Source organism: Lissotriton helveticus, chromosome 3_1 (assembly GCF_964261635.1).
Source record: "Lissotriton helveticus chromosome 3_1, aLisHel1.1, whole genome shotgun sequence".
In the NCBI taxonomy this organism is placed as follows: Eukaryota; Metazoa; Chordata; class Amphibia; order Caudata; family Salamandridae; genus Lissotriton; species Lissotriton helveticus.
The window spans coordinates 1038739029-1038760132 of record NC_136061.1 but is presented as its reverse complement, the minus strand read 5'-3'; the positions used below and the strand labels follow the sequence as shown (position 1 = coordinate 1038760132).

The following is a 21104-nucleotide window of genomic DNA, read 5'->3' as shown; positions in this document are numbered from 1 at the left end:
TTGGGAGGAGGTGCTTTGCTGTGTCTTCTTGAACTGACGCTTGCTAACTGAGTTTATAGTTATTGCTCGTTCTTATTTTCTTGGGATTGTGTGGGGCTGCGGGGTGGGGTTCAGGGTGCTCTTCTGCAGGGGCTATTTGCCTCCTACACGAGTGGGAGTTGATGGGGGGGGTCTTTTGGTTGAGTGGGTAGTTGGGATCCTTTGGTATGGTTGGCCTTGGGCGCTCTGTTTTGGGCCCGAGGTTGCCCATGCCGCGACAGATACTTCAGAGTTCTATGAGGTATAGGGGTGGGTGGCAGGGGACAGGGGGCTGGGAGTTGAGGGAAGTGTTAGGGGGGCATGTGGGTGGGGGGATTAGGGGTGGTTGGGGGGGTGCACGTGATTTCTAATGCCTTGTTACAGACTGTGCTGTGCGCCTGGGCCTGGTGCTGGGGGCGTTTGTGTTGGGTCCCATTGGATTATGGCTGATACGTCAATTCCGGGGCTCCCCAGGGAGTCCATGCGCATACTGAGTTGGAATGTTAGGGGGATGCTAGATAAAATCAAGAGGGGGGCGATTTTACGGTGGGGGAAGAGGGAAGCGGCAGACGTCTTACTGCTCCAAGAGACGCACGAGATGGGGAAGAAAGTGCTTAGCCTGCAGAGATTTGGTTACCAACAGGTCTTCCATGCTGGGTTTTCCAGAGGCTCCAGGGGGGTCGCCATCTTGGTCCATCGTAGGTTGGCTTATATTCACGAGAGGCAGTGGGTTGACCCGCAGGGCCGGTACATCTTTGTTAAAGGGATGGTGGGTACGGAATCAGTTGTGTTTGGAAGTGTTTATGCCCCCCCCCGTTGCAGTGGTCCCTGGCTGAACGGTTGTTTGCGGTGTGGACGGAAATCCCGGAGTCCTTGGCGGTGCTGGGTGGGGATTGGAACGACGTGATGGATGTGCATGTGGACCGTGGGAGATTGCGGGGGACGTTGATTGCTGCCGCCCCTACCCGACTGAATGAGATGGTGTAAGGATTAGGCTGGGTGGATGCTTGGCGACACATGCATGCTAGGGCCCGAGAGTATACCTATGTCTCTGCTGTGCATGGTTCCTTCTCGCGGCTGGACTATGTTTTTGTGCCCTGTGCGTTTCTGAGTAGAGTGCGGGAGGCTAGCATCTTGCCTAGGGGGCTGTCTGACCATTCCCCTGTGGCCTTGGTGGTTGACTTGCATAGGCAGAGACAACCGTTCCGATGGAGGATGTCTTCGTGGCACCTTCAGCAAGCTGACTATGTACAACACATGTGGGGTGCGATTGCTCACTACTGGAAGGAAAATTTGGTAGCGGATACGGATGTGACGGTGGTCTGGGAAGCCATGAAGCCTACTTTGAGGGGAATTGATATTGCGTGGTGTGCGGCGGCCCGTCGCCGGCGTCGGGAGTTCATAGTTGCGGCAGCGGCTCATGTGGAGGCTCTGGAGCGGCGGTGTCAGGGAAAGGGAGATGAGGTAGCGGTGCGGTTGCTCCTGCAGGCACAACAATCCTATGCATCCGTTTTACTTGACGAGGCCCGACAGGCGTGGCTGGCCACGCGGAGCAGGGTATATCAGTGGGGGGACAAGTCCTGTACTATGCTCCACAGGCTGTGTCAGAGCACCCTGCAGCCACTTGCCCTGCCTGGACTCACGGACGGGGATGGTGTTACCATAACGGACCCGGCTGAACTGGCAGCTAGTTTTGCTCGTTATTACGCGGGGCAGTATGCGCCGCAGGATTGCCTTCCGGCCGATGCAGTGGATACATTTATTGCCGACCTGCCCCCGAGGGCTGTCTCCGTTGAGACGCGAGCGGCGTTGGACCTCCCCCTCACGGCGGAGGAGCTGGGGGATGCGCTGGGACAGCTCAACACAGGGAAGGCGCCCGGACCGAGCGGCTTCCCGTGTGAGTTCTATAAGAAGTTCCATCTCCAATTGGGGTCCCATTACAGGACTGCGCTGGAGGCGGCGCGGGAGCTGGGTCGGCTGCCAGCTGACTGGCGCCACGCTGAGGTGGTGGTTTTTCAGAAGCCGGGTAGGCCCCCTGATCGCCACGACTCATATCGCCCTATATCCTTGCTCAATATTGAAGCTAAGCTGCTGGCTAAGGCGCTGGCGAACCGTCTCCTCCCCTACGTGGCCGATCTGGTCCACCCGGATCAGGCAGGCTTTATGCCGCGTAGGGCAACGCGGCACAATATACGACGGGCGCAGACGGCTGTGGACACAATGGGGGCCACTGGAGAACGGGCTGCCCTGCTGTTGGCGGATATGGATAGGGCTTTTGATTCGGTGAGTTGGACCGATCTGTTCGCGCTCCTGCCTCGTCTCAATCTGGGCCCGGTGTTTATTTCATATGTCAGGCTGCTGTATACTGACATTACGGCGTCCGTGCGTGTCTCCGGAGCGGTATCGGAGGGGTTTTCCATCGGCCGGGGGACCCGTCAGGGATGCCCGCTGTCTCCGTATTTATTTGCACTGGCCATGGAGCCCCTGGCCTCTTGGGTGCGCATCGACACGCAGCTGCGGGGCTTTGTGTGGGATGGGGGACTCACTGATAGGATCGCACTCTATGCGGACGATGTCCTCTTCTTTCTCACGAATTTAAATAGATCGGGCCCCTGAGTGTTGGAAATCATGCGTGTATTTGGCGAGGTATCGGGCCTCTATCTTAACCCGCGTAAGTCCACCCTATGGGTGCTGGGAGACGGGGTGAGTGCGGGCTCGTGGGCGTCGGCCTTGCAGGTGGCGGCCGGGGGCATAATGTATCTTGGAGTATTCTTCTCCGAGTCCGCAATGACCTCGTGGGAGCGCAACGTGATACCGGTGTGGGAGAGGGTCCAAGCGGATATTAAAACATGGTCCCGGATGCCTCTTACCATCTATGGACGGTCTGCGATCTTTAAAATGGTCGCACTTCCGCGCCTCCTATATCAGTTGCAGAACCATCCGCACCTGATCGCACCTCAGTGGTTCCGGCAGGTCAATTCTATCCTAGGCCGCTTCTTGTGGGCCGGGGGTGCCGCCAGGGTGGCGCTGCGTACGTGCTTCTTATCCACATATTGTGGTGGCCTTGCTACGTCAGACCTGCTGTCATATTACCAGGCCTCCCATTTGCTAGTGTTGAATGAATGGTGGTATGGACATGGGGGAGACCCGGCATATGCTCTGGAGCGCTCGCTGATGGGGGACAGCACGTTGCACACAATCTTATACTCAGCCAGACTCCGGAGGCAGCTGCCGTGTGCCACACAAGTGGTTTTTGCGGTTTGGCGACAAGTGCTGCGTCGCATGGGCTTGTGGGGTAGGTTGACGGCGGAGACCCCATTGTGGCATAACGGGCGGCTCCCCGCGCTGGCCTCGCTGCTGGGGTTTGGCGGATGGGATTCTATCGGGATCTCATCGCTTGGAGACGTTATGTCCGGCGTAACTCTCAAGTCATTCCAGGAGTTACGGGACGAATTCCACATGCCCAAGACCCAATTTTTCAAGTATCTACAGTTCCGCCATGCGCTCGCGCCTAGTTTAGTTGGTTTGGAATCGCTGCCGGAATTCAGCCCCGTGGAAGCGAAGGTTTTCATTGGAGACCTCGGGGATAAAAAGGTATCCTGTATCTATCAAACGCTAATTACCCACTGTTCCTCCTCCCTACTTCCGTTAAAAGACACCTGGGAAGGGGATGTTGGACCCCTGGATGAGGATGATTGGAGGGAGGCATTGGAGTCCCCGCGTGGGACCGCTATTTCGGTACGACTCCGACTAATCCAATTCAAATATTGGCATAGGGCTTACTATACACGGGAGCGGCTGTGGAAGGCGGGCCTGATTGTGTCCCCGGAGTGCCTGCGATGTGGAGCCGAAATGGGTACCCTGCTGCATACTGTATGGTCTTGTGCTGGCTTGACTGGGTTCTGGAATGGTGTATGGAGCTGTCTGTCGGAGGTGCTGGGGTGGGATCTCCCCCGTACCCCTTGCTTGGGTCTTCTCCATGTGCTGGAGGATGTGGGAGGGAATGTTTACAAACCTCATCTTTTGTTATTGGGCCTAGTGGTGGCCAAGCGGGACTTGGCACGGGCGTGGAAGAATGAACGAGCCCCCCCTGAATGCGTGGAAGGCTGGATTGGACTATTTTATGGGGCTAGAGCGCCCAGTGTTCGAGGCCAGAGGATGCCCACGGAAACATTACAAAATCTAGAAAAGGTGGGCTGAGTTTAGGGGGTTGACTCTGGAGCCTCCAGCAGATCCCGACGACGGTCCGGATTTAGACGATGGACTCCAGGCCTAGAGAGACACACGGCGCCTGGCTTAGTATCAGCACTTACGGGGGGCTTACTGTGATCACGTGCACTGGGTTAGGGGGGGATAAGGGGTGGGTAGTGGGGTTGTTTGGGTGGCTGTGGGTGGAGGGAGGAGGTGGGGGGAGTTGTACTTTTTATTGATTGGGCTTCCCAGATATTGAGACATGTGTTGCTATTTGGCAGTGATCTCCTGACTGTGGAGAACTGCATATATGCCTTTACCTGATCAATTAATAAAATTTGTTGTGAAAAAAAAAAAAACCTTCAAGAGTGAGAAAATGAGACAGGCAGTGTAGAGCGGTGAAAGGAAGTACTCTTACATAAACAAGCCTGTGATTAAGTTAAAGCCATTTGGTTTGCTATACAATACTATTAGCAAAGCAAATGGCTTTAATTTAATCAAAGGCGAGACCTATTGCATTTTCAATGCTTGTTATATTATCACTCCCGTATCCCCCCAAGTTACACCACTTAAAACTCTCTCTTTGCAGTTGTATTACTGTTTATAGGACTCTGTGTTACATCACAAATCATCTGAAACACAAACTTGGCAGCTCAGAATATTTGAATCCCTGGATATTTGTTTAAAAAAAATTGTGTCCAGTCTAAGCATTACTGAAATTAATGAATAACTTTAACAATGTTAGGGCAGATCTTGGCTACCCCTCTCCGGGAGGTGAAATTATTTCAAATGTGACAGATATCTAAAATAACAAACTAATAAACAATGAGGAAGAGAACAACACATTCTATCAGGTTTGACTTTGTTTATTCACAAAACTTGACTATATATCCAAGAATATGCTCAAGTCGTGGGGCATTACCACTGTTAATATGACACACTGATCTTGTTTGTGCCCAGTGCACCTGTTTAAAGAGGAATTTTGAGATGGGCGCCCTCTTTTTACCTGCAGCTTTCCTGGAGTGGTCTAAGCTTGCTTGCTGGCTCCATGGAAACCCCAGAAATACATAAACACAATTCAAGGCAGTGTCAATCAATGGTCTGTCCACAGGAGATGGTGGAGCTCAATGTCATTTAAGCAGGGATCGTGACATTACTGCAAACTGCTGAAGGTCCTGAAGTGTTCTTTAGAAGCCACCTGTAGTGTTTCTCAATATCAAACAAAGTAGGGTGGTGCACTATACAATATTTAGATATAAAATATCACAAAGTTAGAATGCCCAATCAATTCACGATGATTTTCACTGATGTGTTCAAATCTTCGTTATTATTCGATCATATTCACATTAAAACTGTAAATACAGCAAACAACAGCCAACGCATAAAAAGGCTTTAACCAATATATGACCGCGGACCCCAAACAGAACGCACCATATCTGTATATCCCCTGGTATTTAGCATGAAAACATATTAGGAATGTGCACACAATATTAACACCTGCAGTCTAGGTGTAGTCCAGAAGGGGACTAGATAAACATAAATACACAATAGAATGGTGTATGGTGCACCTTATTGCATATTTAACAGATACAAAAGGCCTGCCCTGAACAGACAAGCAGTTGCTGTCACAATTCCCAGTCCTCCGTAGCCCCGTGAACTGGTGGTAAAGATGCTCAGCTCACTCCAGACCACAAAGCCAGCTCTAGATTGCTTTCTTTGTCCCTGTGCACCCTCAGTATAGACACATGATTGTAGTGTGCACAAAGTCAAGCTACCAAAACTATCCAGAGAATCACTAAAGCTATCTCCTGGCATTGGGATGCATGCTCATGTGAGCCTTGCTGGGAGCCTGCTGAACTCTAACAAACAGCACCACACTTTAATACAGTGTGCAAGAAAGAGTTTGTGTTTTGGTAAAACACCTTAGCAGTAACACTGTCTCTAGGTCAGATAATGGACTTGAATCCTTAGCAAAAAAAGTTACAAAGCAATTAAAAGGGTTTTTTCAATGCTGCAAACATCTGGTGCGGTGTCCACAACAAGTCAGTTCTCTTTATAAAGCACACCCACCTAAATACATAAGGCAAAATAACCTACCTCTCTGTCAGTAAAGAATACTTAGGCAAGTAGTAGGTAAGGACTCCGCGAAATGTGAAGAAGTTGAGGTCCTATTTGAGGGGCTGCAGACAGGACAGGGAACCACCTGGCATGACTGCCTTCGGGAACAAAAAATGCCCCAAAGACCATCTGGGGCAATCTGCAGGCCCTTCATTCCTAGGAAAGTAGCCAGCAGCTTGATATAAATAAACAAGGAGAGGCGCACGGAATTCCGGTTACTCCCCAGAGTCTGGTCGCAACTTTTCACTCGTCGCCATTAGGAATGGCAAACGTGCGCGCACCCTGAAGCAAAAGCAGTCAGATAAGGCTCGGCTTACTTTCGTGGACGTTCAGGGACGGGCAGAGAAGGAAAAGGACTCTGTCTCTTCCTTACTGCCCAGTGAAGACACGACAATGTCCTATTCTTTTCTGTAATGGCAGCTGCCCCTCCCCCTTCCTATTATTCCCTTTCTTTCTATCTTGCTACTCACTTACTGAAAACTGTGACTTGAAGAAACGGTTCGCAACCTCTCTTTCCTTCTTTCATTTAGTTGCTTCCCTGTGAAATGGATCAAAAAAGAACAAACTGTCTTTATGTAGCCGATGGGGGACGGAAAGTGAAATCCAAGATACGTGTGGGAGCCAGAGAAGAGACGCCATGCGGGCGCGCTGGTGGGAGCGTGTGAGGCAGAGGAGACGCCATGCGCATGCACATTGGATGTCCGTGCGCGCAAATAGATTGTCTCCCTTCCTTAGCAAAAGCCACAACAATAGAGGCTCGCCAAGCGAAACAGCGCATGCGCTGCGTTCGCTAGGCGGGACCTAAAAAACCAAACAATTAAGGACAGCCGGGGGATAGGGGAAATAACATGATGGAGGTGAGAGGGAGTAACTGACAGGGCAGATGGGCTTGAAGAGTGGAGGAAAAATTAGTACCTCAATCGCGTTGGGAGCAGCAGACAGGCACTGATTAAGTTGAGTTAATGTGTGCTTGGTCCCTGCTCCACAGAGATGCATGAAGCAAAGAAGAGTGAAATTAAATCCAACAAATGGAAAGCAACGGGTAGGCTGTAAGGCCTTTACTGAATACAGTAGTGCCTTGCGAGCGCATGTGCTAGTGCATGCTATCGTGGGCACGACCCTGAAAGGTAGTTCTAATAACGTTGACCGTTTCCCTAGGATTCAACTAATGTTTGCAAGTCCAATCTGAACTGTGCAGGTGTGTATACCTTCTAATTAGTAGCCCTGTGTGTAATTTTCACCAATTTCCTCTGGTTGCTACTTTGCTGAATTTTGTGAATTATTCCAAATAAAGGGTCAGATGCATCAAGCATTTTCTCCTCGCAAACAGGCAAAAACACAGATTCGACCCATTTACGATTCCCAAAAATCTTTTCCGATGCAGCAAACACAATTTTGCGATTCGGTAACCTGTTACTGAATCGCAAAATGAGTTTGCGGTTCGCTATTTGGAAGGGGTGTGTTTAGGGCATCCCTTCGAAATAGTGAATCCTAATGGTATGCATGAATGTTTTGTGACTGTGAATGCGGTCGCAAAACATTCGCATTTTACCACCTACTTCGGTGGTAATCCATTCGCAAAAGGGTAGGGGTCCCTTCCCCGTCCCTTCCCCTTTGTGAATGTTTGTAAAATCATTTTTTAAGAGTAGGCAGCGGTCCCACGGACCACTGCCTGCTCTTAAAAAATGAAAAAAATACTTTTCATTTTTGTTTGTGTAACACATCCTGTTTTCCCTTAAGGAAAACGGGCTGCATTTCAATTTGCTTTATTTAAAAGCAATCACCGGCATGGTGGTCTGCTGAGCCCAGCAGGCCATCATCCCTGTGATTTTTGCGTTCCTAGGGGGTTGCAAATTGAGACCTACCTCATTAATATTCATGAGGTAGGTCATTTGAATTGCAAAGATTCGTAATTAGGAAATCGCAAAACGATTACTTTATGCATCTGGCCCATCGTTCTTTTACTTCGATTCATTAGAAATGTGTATGTTGTAGTTATTCGATAAATGTGAAATCCCTGTGGACAGAAGTGCTAGATACAGCAACAAGTCTGTGTATACGGTTGTATTCAGATTGGGTGGCTGCACAAAGAATAATAGATGATACTTGCTAATAATGGCAACATAAATATTAACAACATTTATTATACATAAAGTTGAAATAAACGAATCAAAATCTATGAATTATTAACAAAGTATACGTATTTACTTTATTTGGAAGCAGGTATTTGGTTAGTTTGTTGAATAGCCAACCTAATTCCTGTCTGTGGAACGCTGTTCATGAGTGAGAGGAGATGTGCATTATTGTGTTTCCAAGGACAGAGCTGAGGAGAGAATGTTTAGTCTATTGCACTCTTCATTAGGGGCTTGGCTGCTAGAATGGGAGCTGTGAGACGATTTTTCTAATGCTTAGTATTTGCAACCCTGTGTAACAAATTGTCTTCTTTGCATTTTTGTACACATGGTGCCCTCTTTGTATACATAGCAGAATGACTGTTAATATGATTTATCACACACTAATCTTTACAGAGGCTGCAGTCAGCTGTTGGGTTGTACTTCGAAAACTACTTTTCAGGTTGCAATCATCTCTCAAACGTTTATCTAAGATATAGTTAAGCATCATTTTTATTCCGATTTTTCGAAATAGCTTTGTAAGCACAATATGTAAGATAATATAAGGACCTCAAATATGATTGAGTTTAGTACATGTGTTTTGTGTGCTTCTTGTCTTTTTCCTTTTAACTGATCTCCTCGAATTGTTCCTCGATAATGTCGTTACAAGCATATACCTCTGCATTTAGAAGAATTGTCTATGGTTACGTTTGTATAATTCCTAATAGTTATGCTAATTATGCTAATGAATTTGTTCTGTTTTTTTTTTAGTGTACTCAGCAACAACTCGATTTGGGGCAACAATGCAACTGGAAAGGCTCATCTGGAATTGTGGGAGACTTTCCTTTTGGTGTCCCTTGCAACGTTAAAATTACAGGTACTGCCTCATCTCTAGATAGTCGTATATTTTAAGAGACCAACAACCTGCCCTTTATACTTACAGAGAAAGAGTTTCCTCACGTGACATAAAAAGGCACAATTCACAAAACAGTTAATATGCTATTGATTTTTAGATAAGTCTCATCGACAAGTGCACATTCATGCTAGTGATTCACTAAATGTGAAACTTCACTAGTTAATGTATTTCCTGTAATTGCACTTGTTAATGAATTTCCTTCCACTGCATATTCCATCAGTATGGTATAATTTTTTCCATTACTGTCTGCTCACAGCGACGATTGTGAGGGCTCCAGGTTGGGAGTCAGCGTCATAGTATGTAAACACTCCTAGCCTTCCATGATTAAGAAAATTCACAAATGTTCACAGACAGGTATTCCCTCCCTGGATAAAGTCAAACATTAACTCCAGTCAGGCACAAGAGTAACTCATTATCCAGGATGAGACTGGGGAAGGAACACCCCCAAAAGTGTTAGAAGAATGTGGACACAAGCTACAAAAGATTTTTAAATTAATTTCAATACAGCTGAACATTTTTTATTTTATTTATTTGAAAAGTTTTATATAGCGCTACTAGACCCGGAGGTATCAGAGTGCTTTACATGAGTTACAGCGAGTTACAAGTTACATAGTTACATCAATTAAATCAAAGAGTCACAGGGGGAGGAGGAGGGGGAGGGAATACACAATGGGAAAAACGAGGAAAACAATGACAGATGTCTGGCTGGGTAGGTGACGGCAGAGGGGTTGAAACCAGGGCCAGACTCCTCTTTAGCTGCATATGACAGCGCCACCGGGCAACAGCCAAGGTTGCTCGTGTATCCAGGTGAGTACAAACAGTTTTGACATCCATGGGGCACCGTCAGAGGTCCATCGGAAGTTCAGAGGAACGTTATTTATATGTTATATATAGTGCTGGCTAGACCTGTAGGTATCAGAGCACTTTACATTAGGATACACAATGTTACTGAGAATGAAAAAAAATACACATTACATCACAAATTAAGCAACAAAATTGGGAGAGGAAAGAAAGGTGAGACAAATAGAGAGGAGGGAGGAAGGGGGAAGTGTGAAGGGGGAGGATGAAGGAAAAGACGGCAGGAGAAACGAAAGGAAGTCTGCCCAAAGCCCGACTGGGTAGGTGTTGTCCGAGGAGGGAACCCACAACCCATCAGCCCAATAGCTAAACCGGTAGGTCCATCGGGCATCAGTCAGATTGCTAGGTCTCAACTAACGAGGGAAAGTTCACAGAAGAAAGTCCAGTGGATAGACAGGGTGGGAACTATGAGCAAGGACGGGTGAGGGCAAAGGTCAATAGCTGGAAAGAGGAGAAGAGTAGAGAGTAGAGAGGAGGGGGGTAGGGGGTATGGTGAAGAGGAGAAGGGAGGAAAGTCCATTAGAGAGACGCAGGAGAGTTTGCCCAAAGACCGACTGGGTAGGTGACGTTCAAAGAGGGAAATCCATAGTCCATCTCCCCTTTTGCTTGCGAGGTAGCTCCACCGGGCGTCAGTCAAAATGTCTAGGTCTCAGCTGCCGATGGAAAGATCTCTGAGTCAAGTGTCATGGAGGGTTAGCAGGAGCGGGGTCGGGTGAGGGCTGATCTAGAACAGGATGATGACCAATGATTTTAGATCAGGAGAGATACTTGAACATGGTTTAGCAATATAAACATGGCTGCAAGCATAGTTACAAAGGTTTAGTGGAGACAAGAAGGTACACCGTTGACAGTTACAAGGTGTAATTTACTGACATAAATTTAAATGTATCACCCGAGGGCAATATCACTGGAGAGGGAATCCAGGTGCTGTCCATAGGCACGGGGAGATTAAGTGGTTTGCCCAGAATCATGGGATGTTGAACAGACGCCGAGACCCAAACCCGGATCCCTTGCTCCCGAGTCAGTAGCTCTGATTCGGCACCACATCCTCTCCTGATGACCCGGCCATCTTGGGTGCTCGCTAAAATTCGGGAGTACAATAAGAATTGTAAGTAGACGGATTGAGTTTTTGCAGCAATCGCATACAGTACCACATTTGCCAGCTAGGAAAGGCAGTGCAGGGAAGAATTACACTGAATCCGTCACCCATCACGGCCTACAAAAGTTATTTACATTTTGTGCCGAAGATCAATTTCAACTCTGTATCATCCCCTTCTTTAGATAAAGGTACTCCTTTGACAGTAACTTCCTTCACTCACTTGACTTTCAAAGCAAATCAATGCATCACCGGACAGCACCTGAAAAATAACACATAATACGAGTCCGGGTGCTATATTTAAAACTGATCATGAATATAAAAGGGATGTTTTTTCTTTTTTAAGAATGTGGACAGTTGTCTTAATTAGTCAAGTGGAAAAGTTCCTCTTAATGATGCTTCACACATATTTTTTAAAAAGTTGTTTCCGTGCACATATGCTTACATATCGTAAGGGCTGTAGCATTGTTAAAGGCCCTCTTCCCAAGTTCAGCGTATAATGAGGGAGAAGGTCTTTAACAAGCGGTACAGCACAAGGTACTACCTAAGTCCGATAGACTATAATGCTGGTAGGACCTTCTTCACACTGAGAGATGTATGTCCTAGATTAAACAAGGAGAAACAGAGAGACATGTAATGGATTGTTGGAGCTGAAGTCTTAACCTGCCATTAGTTGCCTTCTTCAAGGCTATTGTATTCAGTTTGAGCATGCAGGGGTATGTTCATTTAACTCCTACTAAGGCGATCCTCTGCAGGCCACCAACAATGGTGCAGGTAAGTCAAGTAACATGTTGGAGCTGGTCATGTATCTGTCTACCTCCTCTTATTTACGAAGGGTCCCAAATTACAAAATATCAGTGTTCAGCATAGCCCAAAAATGGGGGGCCCATTCATAAATTAAAGTTTGGTGCGATTTGCGCCATTGGTGAACAGCGGTTTTGCACAAATTTGATTTGGGTGTATGCAAGTCTAGTAAATCCTCTAAGAATTGGGTCCGCTTCGTCTTCATGTGTTGTTGCCAGTGGCATCTAGCCAAACACTTCTCCTGCTCTAAGGGGGTGGTTTCAATGTCCTCGTTTTAATGGTTTGCATATATTTGTTGTTTCCACTCTTGTTTCAGACAGTCCGCCCCTGCTGTTTGAAGTTTCTTGCTTGGAAAATGCATTTCAGATCGGAGGGTTCCCATGGCATTACATCATTACACCCAACAAGAAAAAGGAGAAAGGAACCTATCATATATGTTCTCTGAACAACAATGTCTTGGTAATGTGCAATTTGTTAGGATCTAAAATTGTGTTTAATGGTACATTAACACTGTACATTGATAGGAACCTTGTATTGTTTGGTGTACCTTGGAGGTGAGCATGTGTTTCCATTTCTGCATAGTCACCATGCTGCATCGTGTAGATTTTTTAAATAATGGGTTATCTGAAAAGACACACTTGATTGTTCTCCTTTATTTAATTATTACGTTCGGACACTGGCTTTTCGTACACACAAATGGAAAATGTCAGAGTAAAACAGTTAGGAACAAAAGGATGTGTGCAAAAATGTAACTCCTAATGGAAGGAGCTTACACTCGCTGCCTATTATAGACATGATCTTGCAAAATTATTAACAACGCTTGGAGAAATGTCCAAAGGCAAATTTAGATTTAGGAACTAGCACAACATGCGCAGAAAAGAGAAACTGGAAATTGAGTTGGGCAAGTGCATTACGAGTGAGTGTCACCGTCTCGGATGTTTTGTTTCATGGCGTCTAGGTGAAGGAGGAGTCGCAACGTGTACAGGAAATGGACAAGGTGACTAGAATAATTCTCTAAATGTCAAACATTAGCAAAAATAGGTTATTGAATCTCAGCAGTTTCCATGTCTATTATTTACTGCATGGAAGACCAATGGTGGGAGGCAATGTCTGTTCAATATTACTTTTATGGACTGCACATACTGTGGATGAGGCACATTTCGCCGCCGCTGCTTCCTGTCTGAAGTCTGTTGACGTTTTGGCAGTGCTCATCTTAAGACTAGCTCACCATTAGCTGGTGTTAGCTGGTTATAACGTGCTTGAATGAATGAAGTAGTCAGTCAGAAGTGTGCTTGGAGCCATATTTCCAGCGGTGTCTCTTGGAAGCTATCTTCTGGCCACTCACTGACAAGTAGTTGCTATCCACGCTCTGTGCTGTATGGTGACTTGTGTGCATGCTTGCTAATTTTCCTTATGGGACTAAGGGCCATATGTACCTATGTTAGGCTTTGCGATTCTCAAATTGCTAATTTTTGAGAATTGCTATTGGAGAATCGCAAAACTCTATGTATGTAGGATTTGCAATACATTTTGCGAATCCTACATATTCCTTAATTGCGAATCACAAATTGCGATTCGCAATTAAGGAATACCTCCCCATTCATTCCTATGGGCCTAGAGGCCCATAGGAATGAATGGGAAGATATTCTCAATGTCAGGAACGGAGGCTCAGATTATGCTTTTCTTCCTTCGCTTTAATCCTTATGCAAAACTCACAGCAACCAGAAAAGCCATAACATTGATTATTTCTTACAACCAGAGAAAAATACATCATTTGTTACACAAAACGAGCAAAATCAGTCCATAAACATCAACTCCCATGAGTCCCAGGTCTGACATCGTAACGGAGTCCTTCCACTCTGTCCAGGACCCCAAGAAAACTCCAACATCCTGAGAAAAACTCCTCTTTCTTCGCTGCTGCGCAGCCAAGCTAAGTGGTTTTCTATACTGCCAATTTCCTTTTACTGTTTTGCATTGTTTTCAGGGTTTTGGGCCCCTATGAGAGGAATTGCGTTGTTCGTACTGCCTATTTATTAATGGTTTTCTTGCAGATTCCCTGGTTATCTCTCATGTTTGGACAGCGGGAGTGCTAATCGCTCCTGACGCGGCCGGCACTTTGCGGCGTGCTCCGTAGCCTGCCACGGGGAGCGCGCTCATCTCGTTGCTCCCTCAGCGCGGTTACCTCAGAGCGAAGCCGCGCTGAGAGTGCAACGAGCCCGCCGGAGCCTTTCCCCCCTGCCGCCAAACCCAGAACACCCTTCGGGGTCGGTATTGTGCCCCTTTCTCAAATTTGAACGCCAGCTGGGGTCTGTATAAGGGGTTCTTCCCCGGGATACTCGCCAACGGCGAGATAGTACACGAACATGTGGGGAGGGGGCTGGGTGGCGGTTGGCCGTGTCAGTTGCTCTGACGGCTTGCGCGCTCGGGGTGTACGTGTACCGCCCTTAGCGGTTCTGCCCGCACCGGAATCCTGCAGCTTGGTCCTGCCCCAAAACACGACCCAGGCTCGGCCGGTCTCTTTGAAATTGGGAGGTTGTCTCCTGTTAAGGGGGTTTTGTCTCTTGGTCATTCCTTAACAGTTGCCACTCTTGAGTCAGGCTAGGCCAGTCTTGGGGTCTGTGTGTTCACGCTTGTCTCTGTCACTGTTGAAGGCAGCCTGAGCTGTTTGTTGTAATTCCACTGATCTAGTACAATGGAGCAGGGGGACTATTATGAGGAAGAGGAGTCTGCGCAGTACATGCCATTAGATGACGATTTCTTTGAGGCTGTTGATAGCTCCATCCTCAAGTGTGTTCATGAGGTGGTAGCCCCCATGGAGGAGCGCTTAACTAACCGCATTGTGGCGGAGTGCGCAAAGTTGGCTCAGGCCCATAGAGATGCTTTGTCCCCTGCACCAACACCTTCTTCAGAGGAGGGCGCCCCCCGGCCAAAAAGGTGTGCGGTGAGGGTGGCGCGGAGGGGGCGCAGGGGGTGGACAAGGATGCTTTTGAGCGCTTGAAGAGTGCTTTTTTGGCCAAATACGCGCCACCTCCTTCTGTGCCCCCCCCCTACCACAGGACGCCACAGTTTCTACGGTGCCTCCATCCCCGTCTCAATATGGAGGTTCCCCTACTGACACAGACGACGATGAGGGGTCTTCGCGTTCTTGGCGCCCGTCCAGTTCTGTGGACACCTTGCACCAGGACGCCTCAGGTATGCTGGATCCGGATGAAATCATTCATCTACGTTCCGCGGCCTGGGCGCCTGAGGACAAGGTGGCCAAGTTTGAGTCGTCTCCGCAAGCCCCTAGAGAAGGAAGCTAGGGGATGCCTCAAGGCGGAGTGTCCGCGGCCCACATTGGAAGGGAAAGTGGCCCTTACGCCTGAATTGGACTCCAAAATGGCTACCTTCCTTGCAAAATATATTAAAGACCCTCGCAAGGGAATAGACCGCTCCAGGCACTCCTGTCAGGATAAACGTTTGTACGCCATTGACCCAATGACAAAGATTTTGGACATGGCCGAAGAGGCGAAGGTGACGGGCTCGGTCATCTCCCCCGACGTGCTGTCTAACTGGGCGCAGAGGGCAATAGCCTTAATGGGGAACGCCAACTGCGCCCATTCGACAGAACGCCGACGATCTTTGCTGATGAAGCTCGACCCATAATTGGGTGACTTGGCGTCTTCAGAAGCAGGTGCTGTGGCACATGGGGGGCCTCTTTGGGGATCCCTTTGTGAAAGAGCTGGGAAAATGTGTTGCCACTTTTACTTCGTTAGATAAGGCACAGCCCAACGTAAAAAGAGTGTTTCAGACTCGTTTTTCCCAAGGGGCCGGGCTCAGGACGGGCCGCGCGCCCGACCGTGTCGGTCAACAGACCAGTATTAGGGGACAAGGCTCCGGGCGAGGGCAGTACAACACCTCAGTCAACTACAACAATTTCTACCCCACCAGAGGGCAACGCTTTCGGGCCGTGGCGGCTTCAAGAATAACACCGGCGGTGGTCAGTCAGGAGGTAAGTGTTATCCCTGCGGGGCGCGTGCGTATTGGGGGCCACTTAGCGAACTTTCAGGACGCGTGGTCGCGTCTCACGGCCGATGCCTGGGTCCTGCAGACCGTTCAGGGGTTTCATATAGAGTTTTACGACCAGCCACGTCAGACGGAACGGCCACACCCCATCTCCTTCTCCGTTCCCGGCGCTCTGCTGATCGACGAGGAGGTATCCGCCCTACTCAGGAAAGGAGCCATCTGTCGATCAGCTCTGCACCCCAACGGTTTCCTCAGCAACGTCTTCCTGGTGGAAAAGACAGATGGGGGCGGTGGCCGGTGATCAACCTCAAAGAATTCAATGGGTGGTTGATCTACCGTCATTTCAAGATGGAGGGAATCCATCTTTTACGGGACGTCCTCTTACCACAAGATTGGATGGTCCGGTTGGACCTCAAGGATGCGTACCTAGTAGTCTCGGTCCATCCGCCTCATCAGCGTTTCCTCGAGTTTCTGTGGTGGGGTCAGGTATACGAGTTCATCGCCCTTCCGTTCGGACTGTCTTCGGTGCCGTGGTGTTTCACAAAGTGCTTCACCCGGTAGTCGAATTTCTGAGGGGCCAGGGCGTGAGGATGATTGTGTATCTAGACGACATCCCTATTATGGCATAGTGCCCACGAAAATTGATTTCCCAGCTGCAACAGACTGTCTCTCTTTTAGAGAGCTTGGGCTTCGTCATCAACAAAGACAAGTCTATCCTGTCTCCGTCTCAGAGTCTGGTTTTACTCTGGTTTGTCGTGGATTCCGTGAATTCTTCATTGAGTCTACCTTCCCGCAAGATCTCCACGAACCATCACACCTTGAGGCAGACAATCTCCAGGCCCCAGACGTCGCTCCGTCAAATCGCTCGGGTAGTAGGTCTTCTTTCCTCCTCCATCCAGGCGATCTTCCCGGGCCCCCTCCATTATCGGGCTCTGCAGCGCCTGAAAGCGCACCATCTCAGGAAGGGCCTATTGTACGATCAGTCAGTTCCCTTGTCAGAGGAAGCCAGAGAGGAAATGTCATGGTGGCTGATGCACATGGAGGCCTGGAATGGCCGGGCGATCTTCGGGTTGACCCCAGATTTGGTAATGGAATCGGATGCCAGCAGGTCCACCTGCGGTGCCTGCTGCGGAGAGTTCTCCACTGGTGGCGTTTGGTTTTCAGAATAGCAGAAGTTGCATATAAATTGCTTGGAACTTCTCGCGGGTTCATTCGCCGTCCGTTGTTGGACCAGACACCAGGCGAACTTGTGTGTTCTGTTGAAAATGGACAACGTATCAGCAGTACGTTATGTCAATTGTCTGGGGGGCCCCCTTCCCGTGCCTTGGCAGACCTAGCGAAAGAGTCCTGGGAGTACTGTTTGGCACACCAAGTCTTGGTAACGGCAGAGTATCTCCCGGGCCAGGCCAATCAAGTGGCAGATTGGCACTTGTAACGAGGGGGACCCGGACCCGCCTGGCTTACCTGTGTCCCCTCTCTTTACACAGCACACCGAGACCTGGAAGACGCCGAATGCTGTGTACAGCCCCGGACCAGAGGTAGCGGCAGAACCCTGTTACTTTAACTGGGCCGAGCTTGACCCCGACCACGCCCTCCCGTCCGAGGTAAAACCCTGCCCCGAGAACCTGCAGGTGTGTTTTACACCCGGAGGAAGTGGAAGTGACTGGCGTGAGGACGGAGAGGAGTGGGAATACGGAGCGAGCGAAGAGGACCGGCAAGAGGTCGGAGAGGAAACCATCGGAGGAAGGAGGAAGAGAGCGGAGACCATCGGAGGAAAGAGGAGGCGAGCAGAGAACAGCGGGAAGCGGAGGAGGTGGGACGAGGAGACGAGGAAGCCCCGAGGTGCGGAGCTGAGGAGAAGAACGGAGAAAAGCGGAGACCGGGACGAGACGTCCGCGACACGCCAGGAGGCCACCCTAGAGGCGCTTCGCCCAGCCACGCTTCAAGGGAAGTGTGGCTTGAGCAGGTACGGTCACGCTTTGCGGGTTGGGCGGGTCGTAGGTGGGCTAAACCACCCTGAGTAACCGGCCCCCTTCTAGAGTAAAACCCTACCTTCACAAACCGTCACTTGTACCTGGTTCGAGTAGAGTCACGTTTGTTCCTCACTTCTTTCCCTGAGCACCTTTCACAACCCCAGCCTAACTACGCTTTCCTTCTTTCTCGGTACGCTGGACGGGACGGGACGACAAGACGAGGAGAAGCGGCCTACTATTCCCAGAAGACCCCGGGAATACCGAAGACCAGGAGCGGTGAAGCGTCTAGAACGACTGTCAGAAGAAACGGACACGCCTCTCCCCTACTATCGAAAGACGATTCAGAAGAAGCGCTCTTACAAACTAATAAAGCCATCCTTACCCCGAGTACCAGTGTCCGTGAGTCTGTTCGAAATCCCACAGCACTCCAGGCATCTGAGGGATTCCAGCTTGTGGAAGCTGGATGTTCAGGTCTTCAAGTGGTTGGACAACCTCTGGGGTCCGTTCTCAGCGGATCTCTTTGCGTCCCGTCTGGATCATCTGCTTCCGCGCTTTTTCAGCTGGAGGCCCGACCCTCTGGCGGAAGCCATGGACGCGTTTCTCCAAACCTGGAGTCGAGAGAAAGGTTACGCCTTTCCACCGTTTGCGATGGTGGTTCGAACGGCGTCCCGGATCTGCCTATTGAAGGCGGATGTGATGGTGGTGACGCCGTATTGGAGGTCTCAAGTCTGGTTTCCAGTTCTTCTGGAACTTTACTGGGATGTTCCAATCCTACTCCCCCCGCTCCCTCATCTTCTGCTGAATCCGGACGGGGAGCGTCACCACCTCATTCTCCTAGGGTCCTCCCGCCTCATGGCATGGAGGCTTTCAGGAGACGCTGGTAGCTCCCAGGACTTTCGGGATCAGCTCAAGGCCTCTTGGCAAAGGCCTGGGCAGACAGTACGTCTAAACGTTACCGGTCCGCGTGGACTAAGTGGATGCGTTGGTGTCTACGACGGAATTTGGATCCCATGGTCGCGGGCGTCGTTCCTGTGTGGAATTTCCTAGCGGAATTGGCTACGGATGGTTTGGCTTATAGATCTATAAATGTGATAAGATTGGCAATCTCGGCAGCTCATTGTCCGGTGGACGGTGCCCCAATAGGGGAACATCCATTCGTCTGTAGGCTTTTGCGGGGGATCCATTTGTCTTTGCCCCCGGAACCTCGTTACTCAGTCCTTTGGGACGTTAATTTGGTCCTGAATCTCTTTTTGTCCTGGCAGCCTAATAGATACCTTACTCTGAAAGAGCTTTCGGACAAATTGGCCATGCTTTTGTGTCTGGTGTCCTGTCGCAGGGTTTAGGACATCCGAGCATTGGACATAACGGCAAAGGTTTTTTCCCCAGAAGGGGTGACGTTTACTCTGGGTCGCCGTACTAAGTCAGATTCCAGGACAATCTCGTATCCGGCCTTTGCGGATGTGCCCAAACTATGCGTGGTGAACTGTCTGAAATCCTATGAGGAAATGACAATTGAATTTCCCCCTCCGGGCAAATGGCAACTCCTGATTGCCTTACGGAAACCGCACCATGCTGTCTCTTCCCCTACAATAGCTGGGTGGGTGAGATGCGTCATGCAGGAGGCGTGTATTGATACAAAGCAGTTTAGAGCACATTCAGCTAGGGGCGCCAGGGCCTCCAAAGCTTTTTCTTTAGGAGCTTGGTTAGAGGACCTTATGTGTGCGGCAGATTGGTCCTCCTATTCCACCTTCAAGAGGTTTTATTTTAAACCAGTGGTGGAGGTAACTCAGTTAGTGGTAAGTGAGCTTTGAACTAGCATTATCTGAGCCTCCGGTCCTGACATAGAATCGAAATTTGCCTAGCTTAGTAACGGTAAGTTTCAATTCTATTAAGGACACGGAGGCGAGGATTATCCCTCCCGTGGTACCGTTGGTGTGAACCCTCCTGTACTTGCGTACGTAACCTGGTTTAATGCTTTCTGTCTCGAGCCTTGTTACCCTGCTTACGGTTGTTTCAACTTGTGGTGTCTTTAGGGTGACAGTGATGTACAGTAGGCTCACAGGTTCTCTTATGTGGCAGGACACGATGGAGCCAAGCAGGACCAATAACGTTCAGGCGTGACTTGTGCGAAGAAAGAGGAGGTTTTCTCAAGATGTTAGAGCTTTCTAGGGGTCATGGACAGAGTGGAAGGACTCCGTTACGATGTCAGACCTGAGTCTCATGGGAGTTGATGTTTATGGACTGATTTTGCTCGTTTTGTGTAACAAATGATGTATTTTTCTCTGGTTGTAAGAAAAAATAATTTTATGGCTTTTCTGGCTGCTGTGAGTATTACATAAGGATTAAAGCAAAGGAAGAAAAGCATAATCCTCGCCTCCGTGTCCTTAATAGAATTGAAACTTACCGTTGCTAAGCTAGGCAAATTTTGATTCCCAATTAGAGAACCGCAAATTGAGAATGCAATTTCAAGTGTGCCAGGATGTCAAAAGGACACCCTGTTGCACCCCTGAAATGAGCATGGGTGCCCATGCGGTGAACATACATGCTCTAAGGGCATGCGTGTGCGCCACATGCCACTTTGAAAAATGCAAAAATTTGCATTTTTGAAAGAAATCGGCAATTACCACCAACCTGTAGTTTTTGGTAATTTGCAATTCCTTATGCCATATTCGCACAACTTGGGTGCTTCATACATTCCATTTAAGGAATCGCAATTTGCGCTTCCTTAAATGCATTCGTAAAATAAGGAATCGCAAATTTTGCGATTCCTTAATTTGGGAGACATTTGTGTTTTCATACATAGCACTATGCCAAATTGCGATCGCAAATGCTGGAATTCTGCGAATTTCTGCGTTTGCGATCACAATTTGCCTTGATACATATAGCCCTTAGTTGTTCTGAGATTACAAAACTCAGCCTCATGGTAGGAGGACTTGCTTGGTATGGAGTGGGGAACTTCATTATAGAAAATGACCTGTCTCCGGTTACTTTCCCTCGACCCCACCTGTCTGCTA

At 48.8% G+C, this 21104-nt stretch overlaps 1 protein-coding gene across 4 annotated transcripts in view; it reads left to right on the top strand.

The window, feature by feature from the left end:
* The window catches only part of DCAF17 (DDB1 and CUL4 associated factor 17), a 426798-nt gene that overhangs the window by 232442 nt on the left and 173252 nt on the right, over positions 1-21104 (top strand). For all 4 annotated transcript variants that reach the window (XM_078681578.1, XM_078681577.1, XM_078681579.1 and 1 more), the window contains 2 exons: positions 9210-9315; positions 12429-12571. In XM_078681578.1, coding sequence (XP_078537704.1) covers positions 9210-9315; positions 12429-12571 — 249 coding nt within the window. The remainder of the gene's footprint in view (positions 1-9209; positions 9316-12428; positions 12572-21104) is intronic.